Below are 26,866 nucleotides of genomic sequence, written 5' to 3'. Positions count from 1 at the left end.
TCCGATAACATAAAGGAATCAAAAACCAAGAAGAAGGAACAAGAGACCCTGCTTTCCAGCTAATATCATCTTCCTCAAAGCCTTTTCTCTGCCAGACAACTGACAATAAGTTATGCCTGCCAATTCTGGCTGACTACCCAACATGGGCTTTTCAGTCTTACTTTTAATTAGACAGCGATCTTAGACTGTGGGGGATTCTCGTTACATTGCTGAAACAGTCAGAATTGTATTTTTTTTTTTGTGGGGGAGACAGGGGAAGGAATTGTAAAGACTACGCCACTCAGATGTGAGATACTTTAGTTCTGCGTTCTCTTTGTCTTTCAGAAGATAATTGCCTTTCAGCTCCCTCTCTCTGAGACACGACAGACTCTCCACATGGGCTTCAAAAAGTAATATAAAGAAATGAGCTTATCTACTGTCCACTGAAATGAATTCATTAAGAGATGACCCCGAGTCATTGTTATGCAGGGGAGGCTATTACAAGCTATTAAGAGACTGTGTATGATTGTACGGTTCCCAAGACAGACAACGCAGGAGACACTAATATTATGCAGAATGACTAAACTATAAATAACCACCGAGTGCTGAATGTCAGACCCTCATCACCGCAATACTCTTTACATATTATTCTCTCCAAATGTAGAAGAACAATAAAGATAGAAAGACAATTCAGGATCCTGAAACTGCATATTTCTTTCATTATAAACTCAACATCTTCACTGTGCTCCAAGTCTCTCGGTGTCAGCCTGTACCTGTTCTGGTGCTGAGGTGCGATGGTGGCGGGGAAGCTTCCACCTGACTCCCCCTGGAAGTCTGTGAAGGCCTGGTCTCCCGCTCCTGGCTTGGGAGCCTCCTGGAAGTCCTGGAAATCATCGTCATCGGCTTTGGTTCCCTAAGTCAAGAATGTCTTAGTGATTGTCCAAAGATGAGACTTATGATGTACAGCAAATGACAGAAGTGAAAGCTTGGTTATGTTACCTGTACTGGGGGGAAATTGGTGATGAAATTGGTGTTCGGGAGTGCTTGAGCCGGAGCTGCAGGTGTCATGCCCATGACTGGTGGTGCTGGTGTGGGCATGGCCATGGAGACGGGAACCGGGGGCTGGGTCATCATGGGCTGCTGGTGTTGGGGCATGACCGGGGCCATGGCTATGGCCAGGGCAGGTAGGTTGGGCACTGGCGGAGAAGGGAACTGACTCAGGATTTCCACATTCATTGCTGGGAGCCCACTCTGAAACAGAGGAAAAAGGATGTAACACTGACTTTCAATATACTGTCATCGACTCTCAGGTATCATTTGTTAAAAAGCTGCACATAAAAACACAGGTTCTGATGCAACTGACTTGTCAAATTTTAATGGTTCATTAGGCAGCCTTAGTGAACACGCTCTTCTGCCAAAAGCTGTTTAATCATAATTCAAGGGTATCAGGACATCATGGGTATACTGACCCTATTTTATCCAATGTAATCATCTATTCGGTCCACTAGGAAAAAGACTGTGATGTTTGCATATAAATTATTCAATGAAGTCAAGTTCCATTTTAACAGATGTCACTGGCAGATTCAGCATTTTTTCCACCACACAAAAGAAAGCACCTTGTTGCGCTGGTGTTTTAAGACCGTTGAACATTTACATCACAAAAGGTGTCTTATTATTCCTCGCATGGAAGCTGTGGCATGCAGTGTGTCGTGAGCTGCCTACAGATTTGCATTCTCCCAGGGGTGGAGGTGGTGACAGGCCCAGGCTGAGGATGATAAGAGGCCTGCCGCCAAACTCGACCGAGGGGGACTTAGGCATATTCAGCTTTCAATACCACACAAGCTCTAGGCTGAGGCACAGCGCTGTCCCTTTCGCCCTATTTCCAAATAAGTCCATCTAATTTTAATGTGGAGTTCATGGCAAGGCTTTGCGGAAACCATGGGGGATGATTAGTGAAGTCGTTCTAAGTGGATCATTTGCTTTGATGCCAGCGTCTACCTGTGCTACACCAATTAGAGCAAGTACAGTGTACAGCTCCTCCTTGGTCAGCATGCCGGGTGTTGTGCGGTTGGCCGATGCCCAGATTTGCCCCAGCGCCTCCCTGGGAAGGCCTGATGACATAAGTATGGGGTAGAGCTTGGCTGTGTCGATCCCTGCCGGAGTCATGGTGAATTCCAGGACCTTTTTGAACATTTCTGAGGATGCAGAAACATAAAGGAAAATATTCACGTATGCTAAAGACATACAGACAAAATAATACCAACAAAATACTATATTAAACTGGATAGCAATGAAGCAACTTTGAAAGCAAAAAGACAGCGTTGTTTCATGTATTTTCACAAAATACAGCACAATGTCAAATATGAACACAGATCTATTCCAGTGCAAATGTTTACCTGGGATGAGGCTGTCATTGTAAAGCCAGCCTGGCAGCATGGGCTGGATGTGCTCTTGTTGGGGGTACACACCAACACCTGCTGTCACAAACAAAGAGACACACAGAGTTAGTTGTTACAGCACAATCTCCGTCCTGGCATACTATTTGCCAAGCCTCTTGGCAGCCGAACCCTCCTTGTATCAAACTGAAAAACTAGAATAGCATCATGCACCTGATGTCTGGACGACTCGGTGCAGATGTAATGCTTCTCTGCACTGACTCACTAAGCGTCCTGCTACCTCAGACATCTATAAATCAGTCCTTGAGCCATTACCGACTGTTGTGACGGTTCCTCAGGGAAAAGTGTTTGGCTTTGCCTTGTAATAAAAAAAAACAAGACTCACTTAACTACTGACACTGACCTAAATCCTCTTTGCAACAGACTAAGGCTTACTTAGTTCTTTATATGCACATGCAAGCACTTGCAAAAAAAAAAAATAAACTAACAAGGATTTTGAAAATGCTATGGCTTGCCTTGAGCCCCTAACACTATATCTGCAAGACAGATGTTTACTTTAGCAGCTACTTTGCACATAATCCTCCCATCAGACAGGCTCCACTGTCTTGGGCAGTTAAATGAATCTTATTACAAATCTCCCTGGTCTCCATGATGAGCCACTATATTTCCCTTGATGACACCGAGGACATAGACACAGAAAAACAAATGAGAGCACAGAGGAGTAGCAGAGTGGCATGCAGAATCAGGCTTGGAGTACATTTGGGCCCCCAGTGGCACCGGCCAATCCATGCGCATCCCTGTTAAACCAAAGCAGTCAGCATGCGCCAGAGGTCATTCTCTGGGAGGGTGTTACACAGCAAGGGAACAGACGGCAGCTTATTGAGTCAGCAGGTATTACCCCAGGACCTCTACAGACACAGTCCATTTCCACACTGTGTGCAGAAGAGGGCCAACATGAGAAAGCCCTCTAATGAGATTTGGCCTGAAGTGACAGAGGTATGAAGCTGGCACAGTGGAGAGTAGAGGCAAGGCTTAGGACAAGATGTAAAGACACCAGGCGGGGTACCTCACAATCAAACCCATCCACACTGATCTGGGAGGTGAAGAAAATGTCAGCGTGATCTCATTCAGCATCACATCAGCTACAATAGCGTGATACGCTATTACTCACAAGAAGTCTCAAATCACATCCAGTTCTGAATCTGGTACGATCCAATTATTCCTCAAAGAAATCTGAGAGATTAGGTTGGCGTAAGGGCACAGAATTATGATGTCAGGTTTAGAAAGAGTGGAAATATTTACCCAGGATAGAAAGAACGCTATAACACATGCCCTACCTTGATGGTGTGTTAATACTGCAGCAAAGCGAGAGAGAGAGAGCGGGAGAGGCAGTGAAAGGCTAATAAACAGGCACTTCTCTCACCACTGTCACTACTGGTTTGAGGGGATGAGTCAGCAGCAGATGAGGGGACAGCAGGCGCCGGCACTGGGGCCTCGGGTAGCATTTCTTTGGTGAAGACAGAACTCAAGTCCTCAGAGGTGTGAGCCCAGTTCCGTGCTTTGGTGCTGGATAGAAACTGGGTTGCAACTTGAGCTCTAGGACCCATTTCGGCCAAACACTGCTGGGATTTAAAGCTAACCTGGGCCTTCTTATCAGCTGTAAGATCACACGAGGAGAATAGCTTCTCTTCCAGGGACGGGCCTAGAGGGGTGGACGAGGAACACAGCTTCTTGATATCATACTCCAGCTATCCATAGCAGGGCAAGTTTCTTCTTTCTTTTGTTTCAGTACTGTCTACGGTCATACAGTACATCTTGTCTGAAGTATATGTGAGGTCGTGTTACGTTTTTGCATCAATCCTGTATTAAGTAACTGTCTTTTAATGTGTCAGTACAAAGCAAAACCCGGTTTATTTCGCACATGAAGCTGCACAACAACATTCCTCAGGTGTCGTTTCTCAGGTCAGTGGCGAGACGTCAAAGAGCAGGCCAACTAATCTGCTTATTCCAGATGTTAAACAACTAGGTCACAAACTCCTCAAAGGACTGGGGATGACATTTGATGCAGCGCTGTGAGGCTGCCTAGCTGCTGTATTTCTCTGGAGGGAGGGGGGGAGTTGATCTGTCTGTCCTGTCAGTCATAGTCTATAGGCCATGGGTCTGTCACAGAGCAGGGAACACAGCTGCTCATCCGAGAGATTAGACGTCAGATGACACGCAGACCCACAGTCTCCTACCGGTGCGCCCACCATGAACAAGCCTCCTGTAACTAACTGCCTACTCAGAATCAATGGATGATTCAGCTGCAATGGTTCACACTGATTGAGAGATACTCTTAACATACACACATTTCTCCATTTTCTGTTTTCTAATGATGAAGCAAGTTCGGTTTATCCTGGATCATACACCTTTGTTGTTTGCTTAGTCTGTAATGTTTGGTGGCTTTTAAGGCTTAGGTAATGGGGCCATCTGCTGAGCCGTCTGCATGCTCTCACACAGCAAAGCAGGCCAAGACCAAACCAAAATCCTGAGGTACCAGTATAAACATTCTGCATCAGCAGTAGCAGCAGCACTATTAATCAACAAATCCTCCAGACTCATTTACAGTGTAAATGACTATAAATTATGGAGATGAGGGCGGGGCGGGTCGACAAAGCAAAAGAACAGTTACCTTGAAATGTAGATTGGGAGCTGGTGTTGACAGCAGAGTGTTGGGTGGCAGTGGGAATGGGCACAGAGGCGGGGAGGGACTGAGAGATGGAGGAGGAGGAGGAAGAAGACAGACCTGCCTTGAGGGAAGGGGATGAAGGCTGGACGTGGGCCTGAGAGGAGAGGTGGAAGTTGGAGGAAGAGGAGGAGGAGGAGGGGAAGGAGACAGAGGCATCTACAGGCCCCTGAATAAAGTCACTAAACTCGTCATCATCCTCGGGGAAAGCAGGGGGGAGGGAGTGAGGGGTGACAGACGAGTGTGATGGCGATGAGTCTGCAAAAATGAAGAAATAATGATGATGATGGCACAGCACATGACACACACTACAATGGAGAATGAATTAAAGGCTGCACATCGCAGGAGTGAGATTGAGACTATTTCGTGCAAGACCAGAAATTGTAGTACTGCAAATTTAATCAAAATGTTGACATATTTAATTCATATTTAGGTGAAAAAAAACAATTTCACTGTGAAATACTGATCATCAATATTTAAAATTGAAACATATTTATGTAAAAACATCAACACTTGAATAATAACCCATAAGTATTTGGTTACTTTGGGCTAACTTTATTAAATGCACACCTACAATTTTCTGAAATGCACAAGAATAAGTGAGGAAAATCTACAGTCTCTAAGAGTAAAAAGTTCAGAAAAAGTGACAGTTGAGGTCTCAAACAGACGCTGTAAACAAAGATGTAGATGTAAAATTAAAGACACTGCATAGTAGTGAGCATAATGACAATAATAACAGGTGAACAGATGAGGTGAAAAAATTATGTGATAAAAGAATGTGATCAGGAATCTGCACTCTACAACTCAGAGACAGAGTCGCCTTAGTTTGGCCCGTCTGGCTGCCAACCGACCAGTCATCATGCTGACCTGCCTCTAATCCAATTATTATTCTCAGAGGGACGCTTTTCAGCTGGGCTACAGGGAGCAGATCTGGATGTGGACTCCTGATGGAGAGGCACAAAAGGAAAAAGCCCAGGGACCACAACTAAAAGGGTTCGGGGGAAGGTACCTGGCTTTTTGGTCTGCGACGACGGAGTGGGATGCATCTTGGCGTCTCTGCTGAAACCATCCAGGTTGCCTTTGATTGCCTCCAAGGCATCATCACGGCTCTTCTCCCCTGTCTGAGTACAGTACAATAGAGAGCAGTTTAGAGGTTACACAGACTAGCGCGATCCCACTGGGTATGCCGGCACAGTAGTCAGCCGAGCAGGGAGGGCTGGTGGGGAGAGGCTCACCTTGGGTTTGACACTGCTGAGCAGCCTCAGTTTCTGTTTCTGCTCCTCAAACTGCCTCCTTTTCCTGTCCTCCTCCAGCATCCTCTGCTGCTGCTCCAGACGCTTTCTACAGAGCACAGAGTGACAGAGAATAGGCGGTACTATGTAAGCAAAGGGCTAACATACACACACACATACACACACACACATTCCACCCTACTGCCCAGCAATATGTGTTATACTATTTCAAAATAAAGTTTTTGTTCTGGAACATTATTAAAAATGATGGTCTCTTTTTCATTCCTGTTCTGAAATTCTGTTCAGATTTTGTTTCCATTCCTTGAACTGGTTACAAGCCTTAGTATATTGTACAGACACAGATGTGAGAATGAATGAAAACACATATTCCACATGACAGACATACAGAACCTATAAGTGTAAAGAGGCCTTACTGGTGCTCCTCAGCCATTTGTTTCTGCATGTCTGCAGTATACTGGGGCCCTGGAGCCCTCATGCCCATAAACTGTGGCTGGCCCATGAACTGCATCCCAGGGGTCTGCATCCCAATAGCCATCCCGCCCTGGTTGAAACAACAAACACACAAACAGCAGCTCAGAAAACCCATTAGCATTCTTATGGTGCAATCAATGCAATTCAAAGCGACGTTAATGGACAAAAGTCTTATTAAAAGTTACCAGTTTGCGACACATTCCCATTTATGCGTTGATCTTTAAGGCAATTTGTAACCAGATGAATTTGGAAGCCAACAGGGTGAGAGGAGCCTCTTAAGTCTAATAAACTCAGTGGAAATCAATACAACAGTGTTTCAGTTATATGTATTCATCAATGGCAGCCCACCTTAGCAAGTTTGTTATTCACGGCAACAAAAAATTCAAATTTCCAAATGCAAGCAGTTGTACCATAAAAATAGTCCTCAGTAAAATGCATTGTAAACTGCATCAGCAAATACAGGTAATATGATTTCAAAGACTGCATCAAGCATCAGCTTTAGGCACGAATAGGCAGGGATTCGTGATGCATTTACACACAATGGTTGTTGTGCTTTGACTCTCACTAATCAAATAATATAACTAATTTAATTCTCAAAAACTAAAGTCCAATGCTAGCTATTCTGTATAAACACTTAATTCACAGTCAATAAATGGAACGAATATAGTTTGTTTTCTTGTTTCATGTTAAAAAAAAATTTTAAAATGTAACTTTATTTCAGTAAATATAACAAAGCCACACTGATTTGGTTTCAGAAAATATTTAAATAGTATAATAGTCTATAATAATTTGAGCTTTGATAGCAATACTTTCGCATTCTTCTTATTTTCAGACTTGATGGAATTGTTTTTTTCCTCCTAACTTTTGCTTTCTACTACAGTAGTAGTAGTAGTAGTAGTAGTAGTAGTACAACAGACCGGGTGTTGAAATGTCTACTAAAATGGATGTACACAGATATGTTTGTACACCTTCTCTTTTTGTCTCCTCTTCCAACGAAGATGAAGTAGTGAATAAGCAAGAGCTTTCCGTTTTGGAGTCTGGAAATACTTTATGGGCAGAAGATGTACCACCATATTTTGGTTTTGGCTGAGCTACTCCAATCCCCTGCTTGGCTTCCTATTCATTTACGGTGGGAATCATATTTAATAATTTCCACAAAATGTAAGAGATTTTAAGAGATTTTGAAATCAAATATTGAAAATGAACAGTGACAATACCATTTAACAGATCAGCTTTAATTCTATCAGTGTACATGAAATGGCCAAATCGCTTGTTTATCAAAATCACCATGATGACGACCAGAAGGCAGCTTGCCATTGTGATTGACTTACCCATGAAGCCGACTGGTATGGCTTTTTTTGGAGGCCACAATGTGAATGCAGTGTTACAGTTTATTTATTTGCACACATAAAAATGCTGAAAACACAGCGAGAAAATAGTATTGCCCTAGGGGGCTTATAAAAATGTCTCACCTCAAAATCAAACAAAATAAAAAATATACAGATGATAAACAACAACCATCTGTTAAAAGTATTTGCAAATACTATTTGCCCTGGGCATGTCTTCATCTGTTTCAATCTTCAAGGGTTCACAGTGCCAGTGAGATAAAAATGACTATTAAATATCTAAAGTGGCATTTGATAACACTGCAGCAATACATGATCAACATTAAACACAAACAGAGACACACAATCTCACCTGCATAGGCATGGCACCAGGAGGCATCTGTCCCCCAAAGTTCATTCCCATCATGCCCTGCATGTTAGGCTGCATGACCTGGACCATTGGGAAGCCCTGCTGTTGCTGCTGCTGCTGTTGTTGCATGGGTACCATGCCTGCAGAAACACACACATCATACATTAGCATATATCAGGCAAACATTTGCATATAACAACTGGCACCAAAAACTATTGGGATAATATTCAATTACTTGAAGCATGACAGTAAGCCCCATCAAAAGAACATTCAGAGAAGAAAAAAGTTAATACAAGTCTGGAGTTAGGATGAAAGCCCCCAGACTAGATTCAGGATTGCAAATCAATTTCCTGGACAGTTGGAAAAAGACATGGGCTCAGCAACATCCAAATCTGTTTTTCTGGTGACTACTGTGACAGCTCAGAGCAAAACAAGAAGAGTGAAGGAAAGAAAAAATGGAAAAGTTTGTGTTTGTTTTCACAGATGCTGTAGCAGACAGCCAGAGCTGAGCAGCCAGCCCTACTGGAGCCTCCAGATGAGCCTCCAGATGATTCACCATGTTAGGGCTCAACCAGGCTGAATAAATGGCTTGTTTAGGAGGCTGCATGCATTCTAATTTGTCTCACTAAAATGACATTGCCAACGGGAGCATGTAATGACCCCTGAGAGACGCTTGTCACAATAGTGTGTGTATGGTTTATGAGGAGTGTTACTGCAAAGTCAACAAACAACCTAAATGTGAAGAGCATGCATGGCTAAATGATAGTACATCTGAGCCAAGCAATGCACAGGCATGGACAACAATGGCATACGCTCGAATGTGTTAATTCCTTGTTAACGACTACTTATGCCTAATGACATAAGTTATGCTGATCTTACGCTGCAATGACCAACTGTGTATGGAAAAGGCTAATGTGAAGCAAAACAAAAACATGTTGCGGCTGCTTCGGCAGTGGCCTTTACAGTCTAGGCCACTTAACTACCATCTACTTGTAGTCTAGTCAATTAGTGAGTGCAGTATAGGGTGAGATTTGGGCCACCAGACAACTGAATTTGAATTAGGAAAAGCAGTAGCTTGCAGATATAATCAAACTGTCTATGGAAGCCCTGAAAGGCAAGAGAAAAAAAATCTGGCTTCTCTTGGTAGATCCAAATATCTAGAAAAGGTATTGAGGATATTTTTCCCCTCCCATGTTTATCTGAACAGGTGGAAACATCTTTTTTTTTTTGGTCAGGATCTGACTGTACAACACTGAAAGGGCCCACTAGCTGCTAAATCAAGCAGTACATCCAGGCTCAAGTTCAATTTGTATAAATTCAGATTCAAATGCCAACATTCACATAAAAAGTCAGAACGCATAATTCAAATTCAGTTGTCTGGCTGCACACATCTCACCCCATAGTCCAGCCTCTGAGGAAAATGGAGCAGATATCAAAAGGCGAGCCTGGAGGAATATAGAAAACTAATGTTGACTGAAGAATGACTCACCTTGTGGAGGTCCCATGCCCCCTCCAACAGGATACATAAAACTGAAGGAGAAAAGGAAAAACACAGGTTATGAGCTTCAAACTAGTCTCATGTATGCGGCACGCAGACAACGCATTCTGTCACATGTAGGCTGTGAGTTTTCTATATTTTGAACTCATGATGTGAGCTACAGAAACAGCATGTCCTATGCAGCCTACAACAATGCAGCCTGAAAGCCATGACTTAATCTTTTTCCACACCTATACTGCATGTGAAAAAGTGGTAGGGAATTCATTTCAGAAGTACATGTAAAGTGAGAGTCGCAATTGTCTTTAGCCATAATAAAAATAAATAATAATCACTGAATTTGTAACCAGTGATTGTTTCTTATGATTATTTCTGCACTGTAGCAAATAAAACATCATTCAACAACTAGGCCTATAACAGCCACACTGCAATGGCACAAATCTGAATGAGATCTGAAACTTGGTGCCTCTCATGGTTTTTCTGTGGGTTTTGGTTTCACTTTGTATGTACGGATCATTGTAGCTGCCTGTGCTGTAATTGTTGTTATATTGATATAATTAAGAGTATCTTAATTTGAAGCAACACAATATTGAATAAGAAATACATGTCTTGTTTGTTAATGTGCTATTACATTATTGGAATTGTGCACACACACACTCACTGGGGGATGCCTTTTTCTGTTCAGTTTTGACGTGTCTTTTTGGTCTTTTGCTGTTTTGTTGAGTTAGACTAGACATCTGAATGCAACGTGTATCTTGTTGTTCCAGCTCAGTGCATTTTAGAGACCGCATGAATAAATACTGTATTGACCGCAAGCACTAAATCTGACAGGTAAGAAGAAAAAATGATCCAATATAACTTTGCTGTTGCTCAGATGGCATTTATAGATCAGCAAACAAGCTGTTTCAAAAGCAGCAGTTACAGAATGTGCCTCTCAGTGAGCCTTTGCTCTGCAAATTAAAAGCGGTTTAGTAATAGCCTCATTTATATCGGGAAGACCCAAGCACATTAGGTGATTTTTCAGATTCTAATCAATTGAGATTTTAACATGTTAGCTGAACAGCAGCAGAAACAGCACCAGCTACTAAACAGGCAGGTGAGGGAACATCAAAGACAGTTTCCACAGGCAGAGGCAACTCAGATTCTGTCACAGTAGCTGGGTCTAGGCTGAGTAACAAGCCTTCAGGAGATAATCATAAGAAGACTCCATAACTCGGCCAAGTCTGCCTCACCAGAGCTAACCTAGGCCTTTGGCTATAGTCTAATAATTTATAACAACTCAGTCCTCCAGACTGAAACTGATGCTGCAGAGGCAAACAGAAGAGAGGTCCAGGCCAGAGAAAGATCAGTCACAATGCAGGCCAGAAATCTGACTCCTGAATTTGAGCATCACTAATCAAATAGGTGAGTGAATATTTGAATATTGGCAACTTCGATATTGACTTTAGTAGCTGTAAATGTAAAACATCAAGGCATAAATCACTAGCCCTCGCACATATTCTCTCTCTCCCACTGTTGTCAGTTGTTCGAGGGAAAGAGGCAACAAACTCTACATACAGCCAAACACAACAACAGACAAAAGGGGGTTTGAGAAATGAGGGAGTGGTGATTCTTTACTGACAAGAACACTGCATTAATTTAGTGATTATTGTAAGTTTACAACATAATCATAATAGTGATCATATTACTTTTTTTTTTTTTTACAAAATAGGAAATTCAGGGAGGCAGGGAACCCATTACAAGACATTTCAAACATTCCCTATTGGCTACATGGAACTATGCTCCATGGCCAAAGAGAGATGCTTTAAGAGAAATGATAAGCAATTTATTTGACCATTTCAATTTTAGTTATATCTACATATGTTCTGGTGTAAGAAGTTATATTTCAGAGTGAAAGAAATATCATTAAGCCAGTAAATCACACTGTAAACAAAGTCAGAAATGGGGCAACTAGAATAAGAAGCTGTGTTTATATGTCACACTTTTAATGGCATCTCCAATGTTTAGGCTACAGTCTTTGTGAAATAAAGCTGTATGACTAAATAAGCTATCCAGGCAATATAGATCATATTGTTTACGTTCTATCGAACAAAGTGATCTTACAGTGACATTCAACCTAAGGAGGTTGACCTACACAAAATGCTAACATAACATGATGGGTTTTATCTTCAGCGATGACATTTGACTTGGAGGGATTCAGATTCAGATTCTCACATCTGCTCACCTAAGATTTGCAGCTTAAAAAGCTTTTATAGGAACACTATAGCACTGCTGCCCACCGTACTGCAGCAAATAACAGGTCATGGCTTAGCAGATTAACACAGAAAGAGATCAGCAGTGATAGCAGCTGCAGAAGCCAGGCAGGCCATTTCCTTGCAAAAGGTCTGTACTCATCTAACAGCCATCATCAAACCATTTTGAAAGACAGGGAGACAGCGATGGCAGGTTCTTCAGTCAATGTCAGAAACTAAAATAAACTAAAATCATTTCAGTTGTTCTGAAACTGTTTCTATAGTTGAAGTAGATACGAAAAGCACCCCTTTAAAATGACATATAGCCCGCCCTTTGAAAATTCTCATATGAGATTCTGTAACTACACCACACAACGTCTGATTTGGTTCCTGTTAAAAAGTGGCCAATATCAATCCAGAGACCCAGTGAAGCACATTCGAACCCACACCAACAGAGAATGGTGAGAGCTCCTTCATTAATTTGGGGATTACAAAGGTTTCTGCCCTGCTACCAAACAGCAACATGGCAAAGACTAACTAGTCCTGTGACCCAACATAAACCACAGCTCAGACTGTCATAGGTTGCATTAAATTTATGTGTCATGTGACTAAATTTAGGCCAACTGCACAATTGATGTAGATATTTAGAAATGTTACATTTCCTGCTCAGAAATGCCACCAGTTGTGCAACACACACTGCAATATTGAGACACTGTTGACAAGAAGGATGTTTTTCAGAACCTCATCTGACATCAAGTTCAGATATTGTCGCCCGGTCTGCAGAAGAGTGAGACGTCTGGAGCCACCGGTTGGCCAAACAGGACTGATACCATACATCTCTGTCACAGACTCCAGAGGGAAAATACAGCCACCGCAACTGTGATTTAACAGCTTTCGCTTCAATATGTTACTTTACCAGGATTTATAGGTCAATTTACCACTAAATTTATCTTAAGTGTCCACACAGCTGCAATGTTTACTACAGCTGTTAAGTCTACAAGCTAGGTGTTGAGGGCTTTTGTACACTGCACTATTGCTCCATCTCCTGGCTTTCCACTCTGGCCTGCAGACACAGTTTAGTTTTACCATTATTGTATCTGAACCTTTTTCTCATGGGATTGTTCATCTGTATATCAAAGATATACTATGCAGTATTTAGGAAAGATGAAAACAGATTTTAATGTGTTGGAGAGAACAGATGCACCAGGCTAAAATATGGTAGGCTATTTGTATCAGACAAGAGGCTACCAATCTCATACAAAGCTATGTTTCACATATCAAAAGTCAAACAAAGCAAAGCATATTCATTTTATCAGGAGGGAAAAACATGCGTGCTTCTCCAAAAAACTTTGGCTGGGTGGCAGGTGCTCTGCCACAAATATTTTCAGTTTATGCCTTTTTAAACATTAAAGGATGTTAGATATCTAATATACTGTATATAAAATATTTCAATCACATTTGTCAAAGACCCTACTTTATTGGTCTAAAGTCTATTCTGTCCTGTAAAGGCAATGGATTTGATCGGCATACTGTATCAGTTTTCAAGTTTTTTAAGATCAGTGGATTAACACTCTATAGGCATTCAGTCCACATAACACAGGTCAACACACCTGACTTGCCAGACACATTATAGCACAAGTCAACAACTGCCGATCAGACATCAACAGTATGCTCAGCATACAAAAAAAAAGAACTACAATAATCCTAGAGTCTTTATATCACACTCCTTGTCTTCCAGGCAGTTTTGCCAACGCCACACACTCAGGTTATTCTAATCTACAGTCTTAGCTTCTTTAGTTTCATCTGTAGTATCAGTATCACCTGGCCAGTCGAGCCAGAACATATTTATTATTCAAACTCTCAGGCCAAGCTAAAGCTCAGCTTATGAAAGAATCATGAGTCTGGCCTTTTCATCTACTCTGCAGTTCATGACTGTTTCAATAGCAGCAACATGATGTTGGATACCTCTAAATCTGCTGGCCTGAGATGTAGAGTATGTCTGGTAGGGATGACTTGATTATGTGATTAAACTGACTCACTAAAAGCAGTCTAGAATGAGTTGTGCAGACTGAAAACAGAAAAGGCCTGAAACACAAGTTACCTTGCTTTGGGCAATGGAAGAATCAGCTGGAGTATAAGAGACACATTTAGATGAGAGCAGATTCAAGTCCCATCATCACCACCTTCTGAAATGCTGATAGCACTAACACGCTACTAAATACCCTCAAAACAAATCCTCTTAGTAAGAAACTCAAGGTTGATAAGGCCATTGTGAATAACAGATAGCCTGACACCACCAGGCGTCCACGGGCCTGTATTGGTGCTTGCTAGCTGTTGACTAATATGGCTGAAGCCTGACTATGAAGTGCATTTCTATTCTGCAAATATCATGTCATACACTGGCTACCGTTAGCTGCAATGACAATCACTGTCATACCGGTCTAATTTATCAACATCTGGATCGTTACAACGTGGGTAAGTGGACACAACATGGACAGGTAAGCTTGCTGGGAGTCAGAAAGAGCTGAAGCCTCCTTTGCTTTGACCCCACCACACACACAAACTAGCAGCAGAACCAGCTAGCTAGCTTCACAACCAGCTCTGACACCTGACAACCAGCCATCTCATCACCCTGCCTCGACAACAAAGCAGCCCTTACTACTGTCTTTTACATCGTTCTGGGCACTCACTGTGTCGCTAAGTGGGTGTCATAAGCAGCTATTTCATGAATAAACACAATTTTCGGACACATTTCATGTTAAAAGGCTAAAATACCTGCTGCCTCCCCCAGATCCTGGCCGTAGCGCCATCTTGATAACAGCAGTCACTAGTAGGAAGATGTCGTCAGCAGTGACGGTTACCCGACTCTTCCGGTTTACTGCAATGGGCCTCCTCGGCCAGCAGATGTCAGTGTTGTTGTAGCTACAGGCCATTAGGCTCACTCATTATCCACAGAGAACCTCCTTGATCCACACACTAGTAATAGGTAGACTCTTCTCAGGGACAAAACTATGCAATGTTTATGTCTGCAGTCTGATAATAAGCATGTATGTCCTCTGGAAACTAGAAACTAGTATTTCAGAGACTTGTTAGGAGGCATTTTCTACCAGGAGCATGAAGATGGAAGGTTGTATTCTGCATGTCCCAGTAGAGGGTGTCAGTAAACTACATTTAAAATGGTTTTGTAGCCACTTTTCAACAGCAACATCCTGAAAATGCCAGGATGTTTAATTGCAGAGACACGGGATAAAAGTCTAATGGGGATGAGAAAAGTGAAAAACAATGCAAGGCTGTGCAACTTAAGTGATAGTAATATAAAAACACACAAAAAAAAACAATAGTGATATGTCAGCTTCAATTAGACTTTGAATTTAGGCCTAATTTTCTTACATCTCTACACTAGGCCTATAGATACACATAGGACATCTCTTTATAGGGCACAGCGAATATATCTTTAGATTTTCTGTGCCATATATCTTTCGATTTTGGAATGATTTTGTTTTGTTTTGTTTTTTGGGGGGTTTTTGGCAGGGGGTCCTCTGTGTGTGTATCATCTGTGTATATTTATGTTGCAGAATACTTCCTAGCCAGCAAAATGCTAAATTGACTGTCCATGGCAAAAATAAAAACACTGCACTCAGAGATTCTCTCACTCTATTTATCTATATGAGCTTTATAGGTCATAACAACCATGTAATGCAGTACCCAGCATTTGCTGTGCCTCCTTCTCCTGTCAAACAGGGAGCCATCTTTATGCACCTGGCCCACTGTCTGTGTATTGCTGCACAGGCTGTCTGTTTTATTCCTCTTCTTACTGAGTCAATTTATTTCAGCTTTGTCATTAGATGTGTCTTTCTGAATTGCAATCATTAGCAGTATGTTATATAAATTGATATTTTAATTGCTTGTTGTATTTCATGGCACCTGCATTAATCCCCTAATGATTTGTCCAACATTTTTACTGGCTGCTTGAGGTATTGAGGCCATTGTGTGGCCTGACACATAAACCGATTCAGCTGGCAATTTCATTGTTACACCAATGACAAGGTGGAGTTACAAGGATGAGCCCTTCTCCCATTGTCTGACTGGGTGTTGTGAAAGATTTACAGCTTAATGAGAGTAGATGACAAGCCACACTGCTATCCATCACCTGGTTTGCCCTCAACCCTTTCTATACTGTAGGTCTATTCAACATAATGATTCAGAGTCCATATCCATGACAGAGGGAGCAATGCACACTGACAAACCTATTTTTCAATTTTGCATGTATACTTCCACCATCCTACATCGGCTACTGGGCGGCTATTCCTAATTCACTTTCATAACTGCATATAGTCACAATCAGTGTCGCAGTGGAACAGTGTGAGTGGGTTGTGTATAAGTTCTGTATAATGTCATCTAATTATCACTTGTGTTTGAGGTTTGTTTATGCGAGCACATGAAAACTGCTTGGATTATTTTTGCTGCTGTTGATTGCTTCTATTGAGACTCGTGAAAGACGATTAGGCCTCGTCACTCTCCTTTTCCCTCCTCTTCTCCGCAGCCCTTTGAATCCATTCACAGGCCTTTAAGAGCGGAGCGCGGGTCCCCACCCTGCTGTGCGTACTGGGTTTAGCTGGAGGCCAGCCGAGTCAGTCACGTCCCCCCGATGGTTGGATCTGGACTGGCTGTGGGCAGACCCCAGAGGAGGTCCAGCGAGAAAGGTGAACATTAACCCAGGTCCCATTCTGGGCATCCCACTATTCTCCATAAATCATTAACCCCTCCAGCGCCGAGCCTGTGACAGCATCAGCATGACAACATCAATCACTCAGGTCAGGATTCTTCTATACCAGGGCTTCTTAAACTTTTTCAGCCCGGGATGCAAATAGAGCAAATTTAGACTCATCCTGAGACCCAGGCAAATTAAAACAGACTTGCACTTTTGTCTTGTTGGGTTCAGTTGAAACACTTGGCCTAATCCTTAGTTTACCATAATAGTTTGATGCTCGTATATCTACTGAATGATTCCTCTCTGGTATTCATAGCATGCTGTTACATCAACACACGGCCATCTTGGTAGGAAAATAGCAGGTGACTGTAATAAATTAACAGGTGATTATAATCCAATGACAGCCACAGCCAGTGAGCTGTGTATATGGTAAAGCACCATGTTGGTAGGAAATGCATGTGACATCATGGGAATACTGTGAATAAAAGAAAAAGCAAACTCCCACTTAGAGAACCAAAAACAGGCCTCATTCTTCTTGTGTTTTATTCCATCTTGTGAGATTGATTTCCTTGGGCAGTAAAAAGTGAATTTCTTCCATATAACCTTTAAAGACGACGTCTAAGACAAGGATGGGTCAGACACCAAGCTATATCACAGGATCAACTCATCTTTACAGACTTGCCTTTATGTAATTTTACTTAATTTTCATTCATTGCTGTCACCAATGTAAGCAAAGCATGTTTATCTTTTTTGTTTTATTTAATCCTATGTAATGCACCTTGTAAGTGTGTTAAAAGTGCTATACAAATCATACTATAAAGCAAGGAATCTCTGTCTGTGTGTGTGTGTGTCCGTCGCATATCTCGAGAACCGTTCATCCGATCTACTTCACACTTGGCGGGTGTATTGCTGGGGACCCAAGGAAGTGCAGTGTCGGATTTGATGCAATTTGGACACGCGACATGTTCAATATTAATAAACTTTGAATAAACAAGCCAACAGCGCTCTGTGCAGCAGCGGGGCGGGGCGAACAGCGCTCTGTGCAGCAGCGGCGCGAACGGGCACTGCACTAGTACTAATAATACTAATAATGCTACTACTACTACTACAACTACTACTACTACTAGCCTACCAATAATAATAATAATAATAATAATTATAATAATGATGTTAAACCTTTAATCATTTAAAGGTTCTTCTGTCACAAACTCAAGAAATACTTGAATACTCATGAATACTCAAGAAATATGTATCATACAGAAGTAATATTATTCTGATACTTGTTTGATGCAAATTAAGTAATCTCATTATAATGAATTAACAAGAGATTTGTTGACCTATGTAAACTACAGACACCTTTTTTTCTATGACTTTCAATTTCAAACCCCAAAAATGTGAATGCTAATGAATTGAAGGGCATTGAATAAAATAAGTTAAGATCAAAGGCCACCTATCTTTTCAACTGTCCGGCCTAGCTGTCACTGTAGGTGGTAATGGTGGCGATGTACGGTGAAGGGTCCTGATTGTTGCGGCCGAGGCCTGACTGATCTCCATGACTGTGCAAGACCACAACAGAGGATCCCTTGATCAAGGGTTTTGATGGAAGACTCCTCTGTCAAAGCAGCTCCATACATTTGTATGTATTTCTCCATAGAAGGTTGGCGTAAACTCTGTTCGCAGTGACCAATTAGCCCTGGCAGAGAGTGGCCTCCTGACCCTTGACCCCTGCTGGGTAGTCTTATCCATTAACCCCTTGGGCCCCAGCTGGAGTTGATGTAGTATCCATTCTTCTAGGACTGCTAAACACACGGCCACATTCACCCTGCAGCTTCCACTTTCTGTCTCTTTGTCCCTTCCCTCTATTCCCTGTGTGTCAGCTCGCTCCTCATGTTGACCTCTTCTGTCCTCAACTGCACCACATCTGTAGATCCGCTTCCATCATCCCCACACTGCAGCAGCAGACGAATAGTTATACTCTCTAATAGAGCATCTCCTACGCTGTACCTCTTTTTGGAGTTCTTACATTTCCATTTCTTTCTCTGTCATCTTATTCCTACATCTAACAAGAGCACAATCTTTCAAACCACTGCTCTAATTATATTTTTACCACTTTTACATTGATATGATAATCTGTATTCACTTGGAAAGAAAGATGCAGCATGGTTGGTGGTAACAAACTGGGACGTTACGTCCAAAAAGTAATTTATCACATGCCCACCAATCAATACAAGTAATTAGTTATAATAAAACATTGTTTTTACTAGTTACAATAAATATTGCTTGTTGTGAAAAGTAATGACAATCAGAATTGTAAACAGTGTAATCACCAGGTACAACTACATGTACTTAAGTTGCCTTGGTGAGTTGGTGTACACAACATAAACAGAGCAAAGTAATCAAACATTAACAGACACAATGTACATAGTAAGGGACATTAGATTTCCCATAGTAAACACAATCCACTACATCACACAATACATGCAATAGACATTCAAATTAGACTGATATATCGGTTTGCAGATTTATTACGACAATAATTGCTTTGTATTAAAAATCAGATATCAGCCAGCCAATATTGCCTCTGATATGATGCATATGATGTTTGTTTATTTTATTATTGACTAATACTACAGTAGTTATCTATGGCAACCCCTTTATTTGAAGTTATTCTAATGTGAGATTTTGATCAGATTGTACACAAGTGTGCATGAATATATGATATTATTATTATTATTATTATTATTATTATTATTATTATTAGGAGTGGTAGTTGTAGTAGTAGTCATTGTAGTAGTATCTTGCGTTTCCATGGAGCGTTTTACTGTCCCATTGTTTTAATGCTGTTTCAGAGGCTTTCCACATGTAAGTTCAGTAGACTTAAAATATAATAAAAAATAACTTAAAATCTGAACTTCTAAAGTGACAGACTAGTTCAGAAGTGACTGCTGGGTGAGGGGGTCGACTTGTGTGCCTCATGGTATCGGTGGGGTCAAGCTGGTGGCTGGTTCAGGGCCACAGCAGGCGCAGTGAAACTTTTCTGATGGCGTTGTGATTTGACTGACACCGTTTGCCCAGCGTTAGTTTTTGGAGCATGTCCTGTTGGTGGGGGGCGGGATCAGCCATGACCTTCCCTGTATGCTCCTTTGCCCTGGAGCCACGCTCATCCTCAGGAGAGGTGAGGTGACAGTCAATGATCCTCTCTGTTCCCCGGATAGTTTGCTCTTTGATGGGACAGATGGAGCGCTGAACCAGACAGTTATGGAGGAGGTGATGATTGATTCTCTTGTAGCAGAGTAGAATTGAGCCAATACTGGCCTGCAGACCGGCTGAAGTTCTTCAGTCACTGCAGGAAGCGAATCCATTGCTGGGCCTCCTTGGTTGTGCAACATGAGGTCCTGGGAGACGATGGCTGCCAGGAATGTGAACATGTGAATGTGAATGTCTGTGTGAAATGGAGGAAGTGGTTGTTGAAGTGTTATGTTTGAGTTACGTTCACAAACACTAAAATGACTCTTGGTAATCCGGCATGTTGGTCAACTATCAATTTATTAACGTGAGAAGGAAATATTTGAATAAAATGTTTTCTCCCTTCTCCCTTAATTGATTCACGTGTGTTTCTATGAAAAAAGAGGTTATAAAGGGTAAATCAAAGCTGGATTTTTAAGTTCATAACAACAAGAAATGAGTTGCACCAGTTTGATTTAAAAGTAAAATCTCTGCATAGCCAATAACATACCAGTGGAAATATAATTCTTAACACAACAGAAAGAATAATACTTATATTGTTATATGTTATGTTATATTTCTTATTTTCTCATTAAGCAGTATCACTGCTATAACTTGTAATTACAAATGAGTTGTACTAGACATAGTATAGGGGAAATACGATAGGTTTAAGTCTCCATCTGTGATTGCATTATGGTGCCCCCTGTTGAAACACATTCGCCCCATCACTTTCTTTGTTTACAGAATGATTTATTAGATTGAAAACATTATTTTCACTCTCAAATTCATTGTCTGAGCTTTTGATACAAAAACCAATAGTATGTGGCAGCTAAACAAGCAAATTATCTCTCAAAACCAAAATAAAAGAAAGTCAAATGACACGGCTCACAGTAAAGCACATGGAGATAAAGCACAACCAATATATTCTGTCTAACACTATCATCAGTCATTGATCAGCAAACATAAACTGTGTTTGCCACCGAAAAATTCTTCAGTGCGTTCTTGAGAGCCATCCAAGAATCTGCTAATGCATCAAATTGTTATACATCTATTTCACACTTAAATTAAACTTGATGTTTAGAGAGTGTTGTGTTGTATTGTGAACTCTATGCTCCAAAACAGATGCAAATGAGTCTCCCAGTCTTTTGGTTTCTTTTAGAGAAAAGTAGTAAAAGAGAAGTGGTCAGATCTTTAGAGGCTTCCTGGGTCTAAAATCAAAGGCCTCATTGATAACCAAATAGAGCAACATCATTGGATTACAAGGGTTTCCTCAGCGGGGCTTCTCTATTGGAGGCTGTCAACCCAGGCACAGAAAGGCTCAGTTAGGACATTACCAAGTGATGTAAAGCACAATCCTGTTACTGCTTACAAAACCTGTTCACACAAGATAACCCCAACAGTGAGGTTTGTAGTTCATGATATTTGTTTCACATGGTGCAAACTTTAAGTTCAGAGTGGATGTCCTTCCTTATCAGTGGCCATCACTATTGTTTAACAGGACCTATCTACCCTTTTGTCTATTATAGGGCAGCTTACAATGTGTAATTATATGACTTTATTGTCCCATTACCTTACTGGCCACTGTATTGTTTGGGTTGTCAATCATTTTACCCTTCTGCACTTTTTATTTGTGGCTGTGTTGTCATCAGAAAAAGCAAAAAGTAAAGTTTTAGGATGATCTTATATGAAGGTTATGGAGCGGAACAGGCCGAAGAATGCTATCAAACAATATATTAATGATATATATCAGACCTAATATAAAAATTTAAATTACAGAGAAAGTCCTAATTTCTGACTAAAATTGTGTGGTGGTTTAGAGAAAAATAGTAGATTTAACTGTGATTCCTTAATTGCCTCAACCTCACTCTGACCATCTGTTTGTTCTCCTTTGAGTCACAAAGTGGTAATTATGCCATCCTTGTTTTGTAAAGCAGCTAGAATTTTTCTGTGGAAAGCATGGATAGATTACAACTTGCTATTCTACCAAAGTAAGATCCGAGGCAACATAAGCCACATATTTCTAGTCATTCTATCTTTCTTGAAGGAGGGTATGTCCCATGTTGTTTCAGACAGTAAGGAACAAGGTCCTCCACTCTCCAGACTTGCTCCTATATCTGCTGCACAATGTAGAAGTGTAGAAGATGCCATCAAAACAACTGATCTACTGCAGTTCAGTCATCTGAAGTAATCATAAAGTAAACAAGTCACAGATTGAGTTGAAATAACTTCAGCCTTCCAAGATGGGATCTAAAAAAGCAGTTGAGCCACAGGTTCTTCTGTCAAAGGACTGCAGCAGATCCGTGGCTCGATTCCTATATACAGAATATATAACTGGTGTGATAACTGCCATCAGTTGTCTTCCCCAGTCAATTATCTGCTTTACACTGGGAAAATGGCACTGTCTGTGGTGCTGAGGGTGCTGCCTCTATTCAGCAGTGAGATACTGGGGCAGTGGTAGGGGGTGGAGGCACACTATGTCTACTGTGTTACTATTGGTGTGTTACTCCCTTGGCTTTAAATGTTTGAAGTATACTTGTAGTGCGTCTGTGTATCTACTGTCATACATATATGTGAAGTCCTCTTATGTGCTGCACCTAGTGTTTGTGTAACTCTGTTGGAATGTATGAGGACAAATTAACCAGATCAAATTCCTTTTACATGTGTTGTCAAATTCAAACGCTTCTGATTCCAGCTGGATCCTAGTTGAGGGGGGTCTCACCTTCCCTTAATTTCCATTAGCCTGCCCTAAAACATCCCTAGTGGTACTGCCTTCATTAACTTTCAACATCAGTCCACCTTTTCTCATGCAGGAAATACGCCAACTGAAACTAACCAAATTGAACTAAAAGCCATTATCTAGCCAGAGATACCAAGATTTGTTTAGTGAAAGTTGGTATAAAGTCAGTCTGAATTTGATTTCCTGCTCTCTTTTGGTTATTTTTGCCTGGCATGAGTTCCTGGTTGAAACTGTGCCGACTTTCAGGAGTGTCAGAGCGACATCATGCTTGTCTCACTGGAGCCTTGAAGTTTATGTACTGTAGATATACTGGTTTTAAAGAATGAAATATATTTTTTTCAAGATATGCTCACAAATCCTGCTACATACTGTATAACTCTGGACCGATTTTGAATAAGGAAAGGTTTCTTCTACATATTTTTCAAATATATAGATGATTTAAGGCAGGCGTTCCAAAACTTTGTTAGACCATGGAACCCCATTTGATAATATAAAGCCTCAAGGAGCCCAATCTGGGAGATTTTTATTGTTAGATATGACTTAGAGAAGAATTATATACCTATTTATAATATAAATGGGGAAAAACAGTGGGGAAAGAGAACTCTATGATCAAAATAATCATTGGTATGCATTCTATCATTTTCCTAATGTTTAGTGAGTGAAAAAATAGTGAACTGAAACTTTTCCTTATTTTGCTTAGGAATCCTGGACCCCAGTATGTGAGCTATTGTTTTAAGGTGTGGATTTTGGCCATTGAAATCTGCTTAGACATACGGAAACTGCTGATAAATTTCCATCTTGGCTCTATCAACCTAAAATTTTTAGGCTATTTATAGCAACTTCATGCTTTATCAGGGAGCTGATGCTGAGAAATATAGGTTCTTATTTTGAAACTGAAACTGAACCTGTAAGAGCCACAAAGCTGAGTAATGTTCTCAAGTCTTTTTCTCAAGGACTTTTTTTTTTTTTTTTTTTTACAAGTGAATTATTCATATGGTTTGGAAGTTAATACCTTAATAACATAGTAGCCTATCAGATATTTTAGATATTTTTACCTTGGCAGATGTTTTTATTATAGTAGAGCTAGATATTTAAAGAATCTTGATTGCATATTAGGCTATGTGTAGAGAAAAAAAAGGCATCTTTGAGTGTATATATATGTCACACAGGTACTGAGAGATTCAACGCTACAACTGAACTGCCACTCTCCTATATTCTTGAAAAAAATACAAAAAAACCTAATTTTTTTCTCTTCAAAACATGTTCAAATATTTAGGAAAATATAAGCTACAAGATAAATTCTTCTGGATGGAGTCCCCCCAACACACACTCTTACACACACACACACACACACACACACACACCGCCCCCTACAACAACACCACCACCACCACCACCACCACCACCACCACCACACACACACAGCCTACTGAACTACTGAATAAGGTTTTAGAAATTATAATGAAATAAGCAATTAAATGTGTAGCTGGCTATATGCTGTTAAAATTAAACTGGTACAACTTTAATTTCACTTAAATATGCCTTTTACCTTGACTTAAAATCTCAAGCGCAGCTGGGTTACTTGTGATTCTAAGTTGAAACAAATTTTTTTAGAGTGTGCAAAACATCATCACTAGATAAAGACTGAAATGAATTCTACTATCAACATGTTAGGTTCAATGAACTTGGTTTCTGACCTATAGTAGTTGCTACAGAGCTTGAGTGATTGCTTAGCATAGGTGCCTGATGTTGGAAAGGCACCATGCACTTTAGATCCACAAACTTCAAAGAAGCTGTCCTCTTATCACACAGCAATACCACAAATCTTTGTAGAGGGCTATAAACAGAGATTTACCAACACAGCTCACCACCCGCCTCAAAGGTTATGTGCATTGTGTCGCTCATTGTTTCTACTGGCAAGAAACTCTCTCTCTCTCTCTCTCTCTCTCTCTCTCTCTCTCTCTCTCTCTCTCTCTCTCTCTCTCTCTCTCCCTGTATCTCTGTATCTATATGTCTTTCACCTCTCTTTCACTCTCTTTATCTGTCACACACACACACACACACACACACACACACGCAAGCATTAAGAAAACAATTATCATTAGAAATGTTCTCCTGTGACACTTGACATGGACGGATTTTCTGCTGTCCACAGTCTGCCAAGCATCCTCTTAATACAAAATAAACACAGTGCTGAACTCTCAAGATTTCAATTATGAAAAAACTCCTTGAGCTAAAAGCAACAGTTCATCCCGGCATACAAAATAACCACAACCACAAATTCATTTTGGAAAAAAAAAAACTTTTACTTGAAATATCAATATTTTCTCAGAAAGTATAAATAATGATTTTAGGATTGATTTCAATTTTATACAAAAATAATACATTAGGAGGAAAAAAAAAATCATGTCCTGTCACACAAGTATGAGTGCCCTCTGATCAGATGGCAGTAGATGTGTCTATAACAGTCACAAACCAACCAACATAATAATAACAATGTAATGACCTAATATTGAACAGGAGACTGGATCTGCCACATTTATGATATGCAGGGGTTTCGCTTCCGTTTGCAAACTATAGGACAACCGAGCGTGACTAGTTTGTCTCATAAAAGCACTGACAGTTAAAGTGAAAAGAAAACAGCAAAAAGTTTGGTCCCCATCTCAAACCTTCCCATCAATGTCCAGGTAAACTGGAATTGCAAGTGTCTAATACTGTTTGCGTGGGTGTCTGACCCACCGCCACCGCTCCTCTCCCCAACATTTCTCAATCTCCGTGGATTCCTGTATGATTAGCATGGCTGCTGTCACAACACGCTGCTCTTTCATCTCTCTCTCCTTCACAAATTACTGGACTACACAATCACTGTTTTGTTTCTGAATACTTGTCAATGTTTTCATTATACCCCAAGAGGTGGGGGGGGGGGGGTGATTTATGATGAGGAGTATTATCAACATTTATCCTATTTGGTATGTCTTCACATTGTGACAGAAAATGGGAGAGGGAAGGGAGGGTGAGTCCCATTCCTGAAATTCACCTGAGCCCATGTGCAAACAACAGTCAGAGGTTTCCAAAGAAGGGAAGGGCCACTCCGAGGCTGGGACGTGAAACTGTGGCTGGATTTTAAGGCACACACATTTATAGTGTGTGAGTCAGTCTTCCCTCAAGGCAGACTTTATAGATTTATAGATATGGCAGGCCTCGCTTTTCAGAAGTGAAGCTTTGGACATGGCGACAAATAGAAGCTGTACCTACACTCACTACACTTAAACTCCTATCCTTTGGCATATTTGTCGGTCACCCACAGCTTTTGTGTTATGTCGCAGGCAGCTTTATCAATAGCAACTATATATAATCGTTGGTGACTTCACTGATAGCGCATATTAATTTCCAGTCTCACGTGTGTGGAGTACGTTTCAGAATCCAGTTATACAAAGCATTGTACACTCTATAGACACATTGCATAGTCCTTCAAAGTTTTTCAAGATTGTCAAAATCTTTCGATCACAGTATACACATTGAACAGCTCAAAGCGATGAAATCCTTCAGACTCTAAAAAGGCGCTCATCATCCATCTGCACTAATACCAGCACAGTAAACTGAATGTGAAAGAATAACATGGAAGACTCCTTTTAAACAGAATGTGAAATAGCTAATGCATCTACAAAATCAATACAGGTTTTTCAGGACAGGGTTATTATGATTGTCACACAGTTCTGCTTATGTGCAAGGCTATTGATAATACACTGCAGCCTGGTGGTGAGGGTCATTATTTGTGTGGCCGCGGAAAGCAGAGATTATTCTGCTGAATGGCATCCAGGAACTTGGTACGAGGGAATCGCCTTCATGGAGTCCTTCATAGAGTCCGTCAGCCTTCATAGAGGCTGATCATTGTCTCTGCTGGTTTCACTGTACCTTCATATTCCCACTTCAAATCACAGTATAATA

The 26,866-nt window shown here is 40.9% G+C and overlaps 1 protein-coding gene across 10 annotated transcripts in view; it reads right to left on the bottom strand.

Moving 5' to 3' along the window:
* synrg (synergin, gamma) overlaps window positions 1-15,058 on the bottom strand; it is a 36,569-nt gene extending 21,511 nt beyond the window's left edge. For 3 of the 10 annotated variants that reach the window (XM_071914607.2, XM_071914609.2, XM_078284070.1), the window contains exons 1-12: window positions 15,021-15,055; window positions 10,009-10,049; window positions 8,523-8,659; window positions 6,767-6,894; window positions 6,336-6,441; window positions 6,110-6,221; window positions 5,047-5,358; window positions 3,799-4,077; window positions 2,376-2,456; window positions 1,978-2,174; window positions 979-1,230; window positions 753-892 (exon numbers count right to left, since the gene is read on the bottom strand). In XM_071914607.2, the coding sequence (XP_071770708.2) occupies window positions 753-892; window positions 979-1,230; window positions 1,978-2,174; window positions 2,376-2,456; window positions 3,799-4,077; window positions 5,047-5,358; window positions 6,110-6,221; window positions 6,336-6,441; window positions 6,767-6,894; window positions 8,523-8,659; window positions 10,009-10,049; window positions 15,021-15,055 (1,820 nt within the window). Of the gene's footprint in view, window positions 1-752; window positions 893-978; window positions 1,231-1,977; window positions 2,175-2,375; window positions 2,457-3,798; window positions 4,078-5,046; window positions 5,359-6,109; window positions 6,222-6,335; window positions 6,442-6,766; window positions 6,895-8,522; window positions 8,660-10,008; window positions 10,050-15,020 lie in introns of all 10 variants that reach the window. The other 7 variants (XM_071914606.2, XM_071914608.2, XM_071914611.2 and 4 more) reach the window with 5 other exon arrangements.
* Between the last annotated feature and the right edge of the window lie 11,808 nt (window positions 15,059-26,866).

This window comes from Centroberyx gerrardi, chromosome 6 (assembly GCF_048128805.1).
Source record: "Centroberyx gerrardi isolate f3 chromosome 6, fCenGer3.hap1.cur.20231027, whole genome shotgun sequence".
Classification (NCBI taxonomy): domain Eukaryota; kingdom Metazoa; phylum Chordata; class Actinopteri; order Beryciformes; family Berycidae; genus Centroberyx; species Centroberyx gerrardi.
The sequence above is the reverse complement of the archived record's forward strand: the minus strand, read 5'-3'. Positions and strand labels throughout refer to the sequence as shown.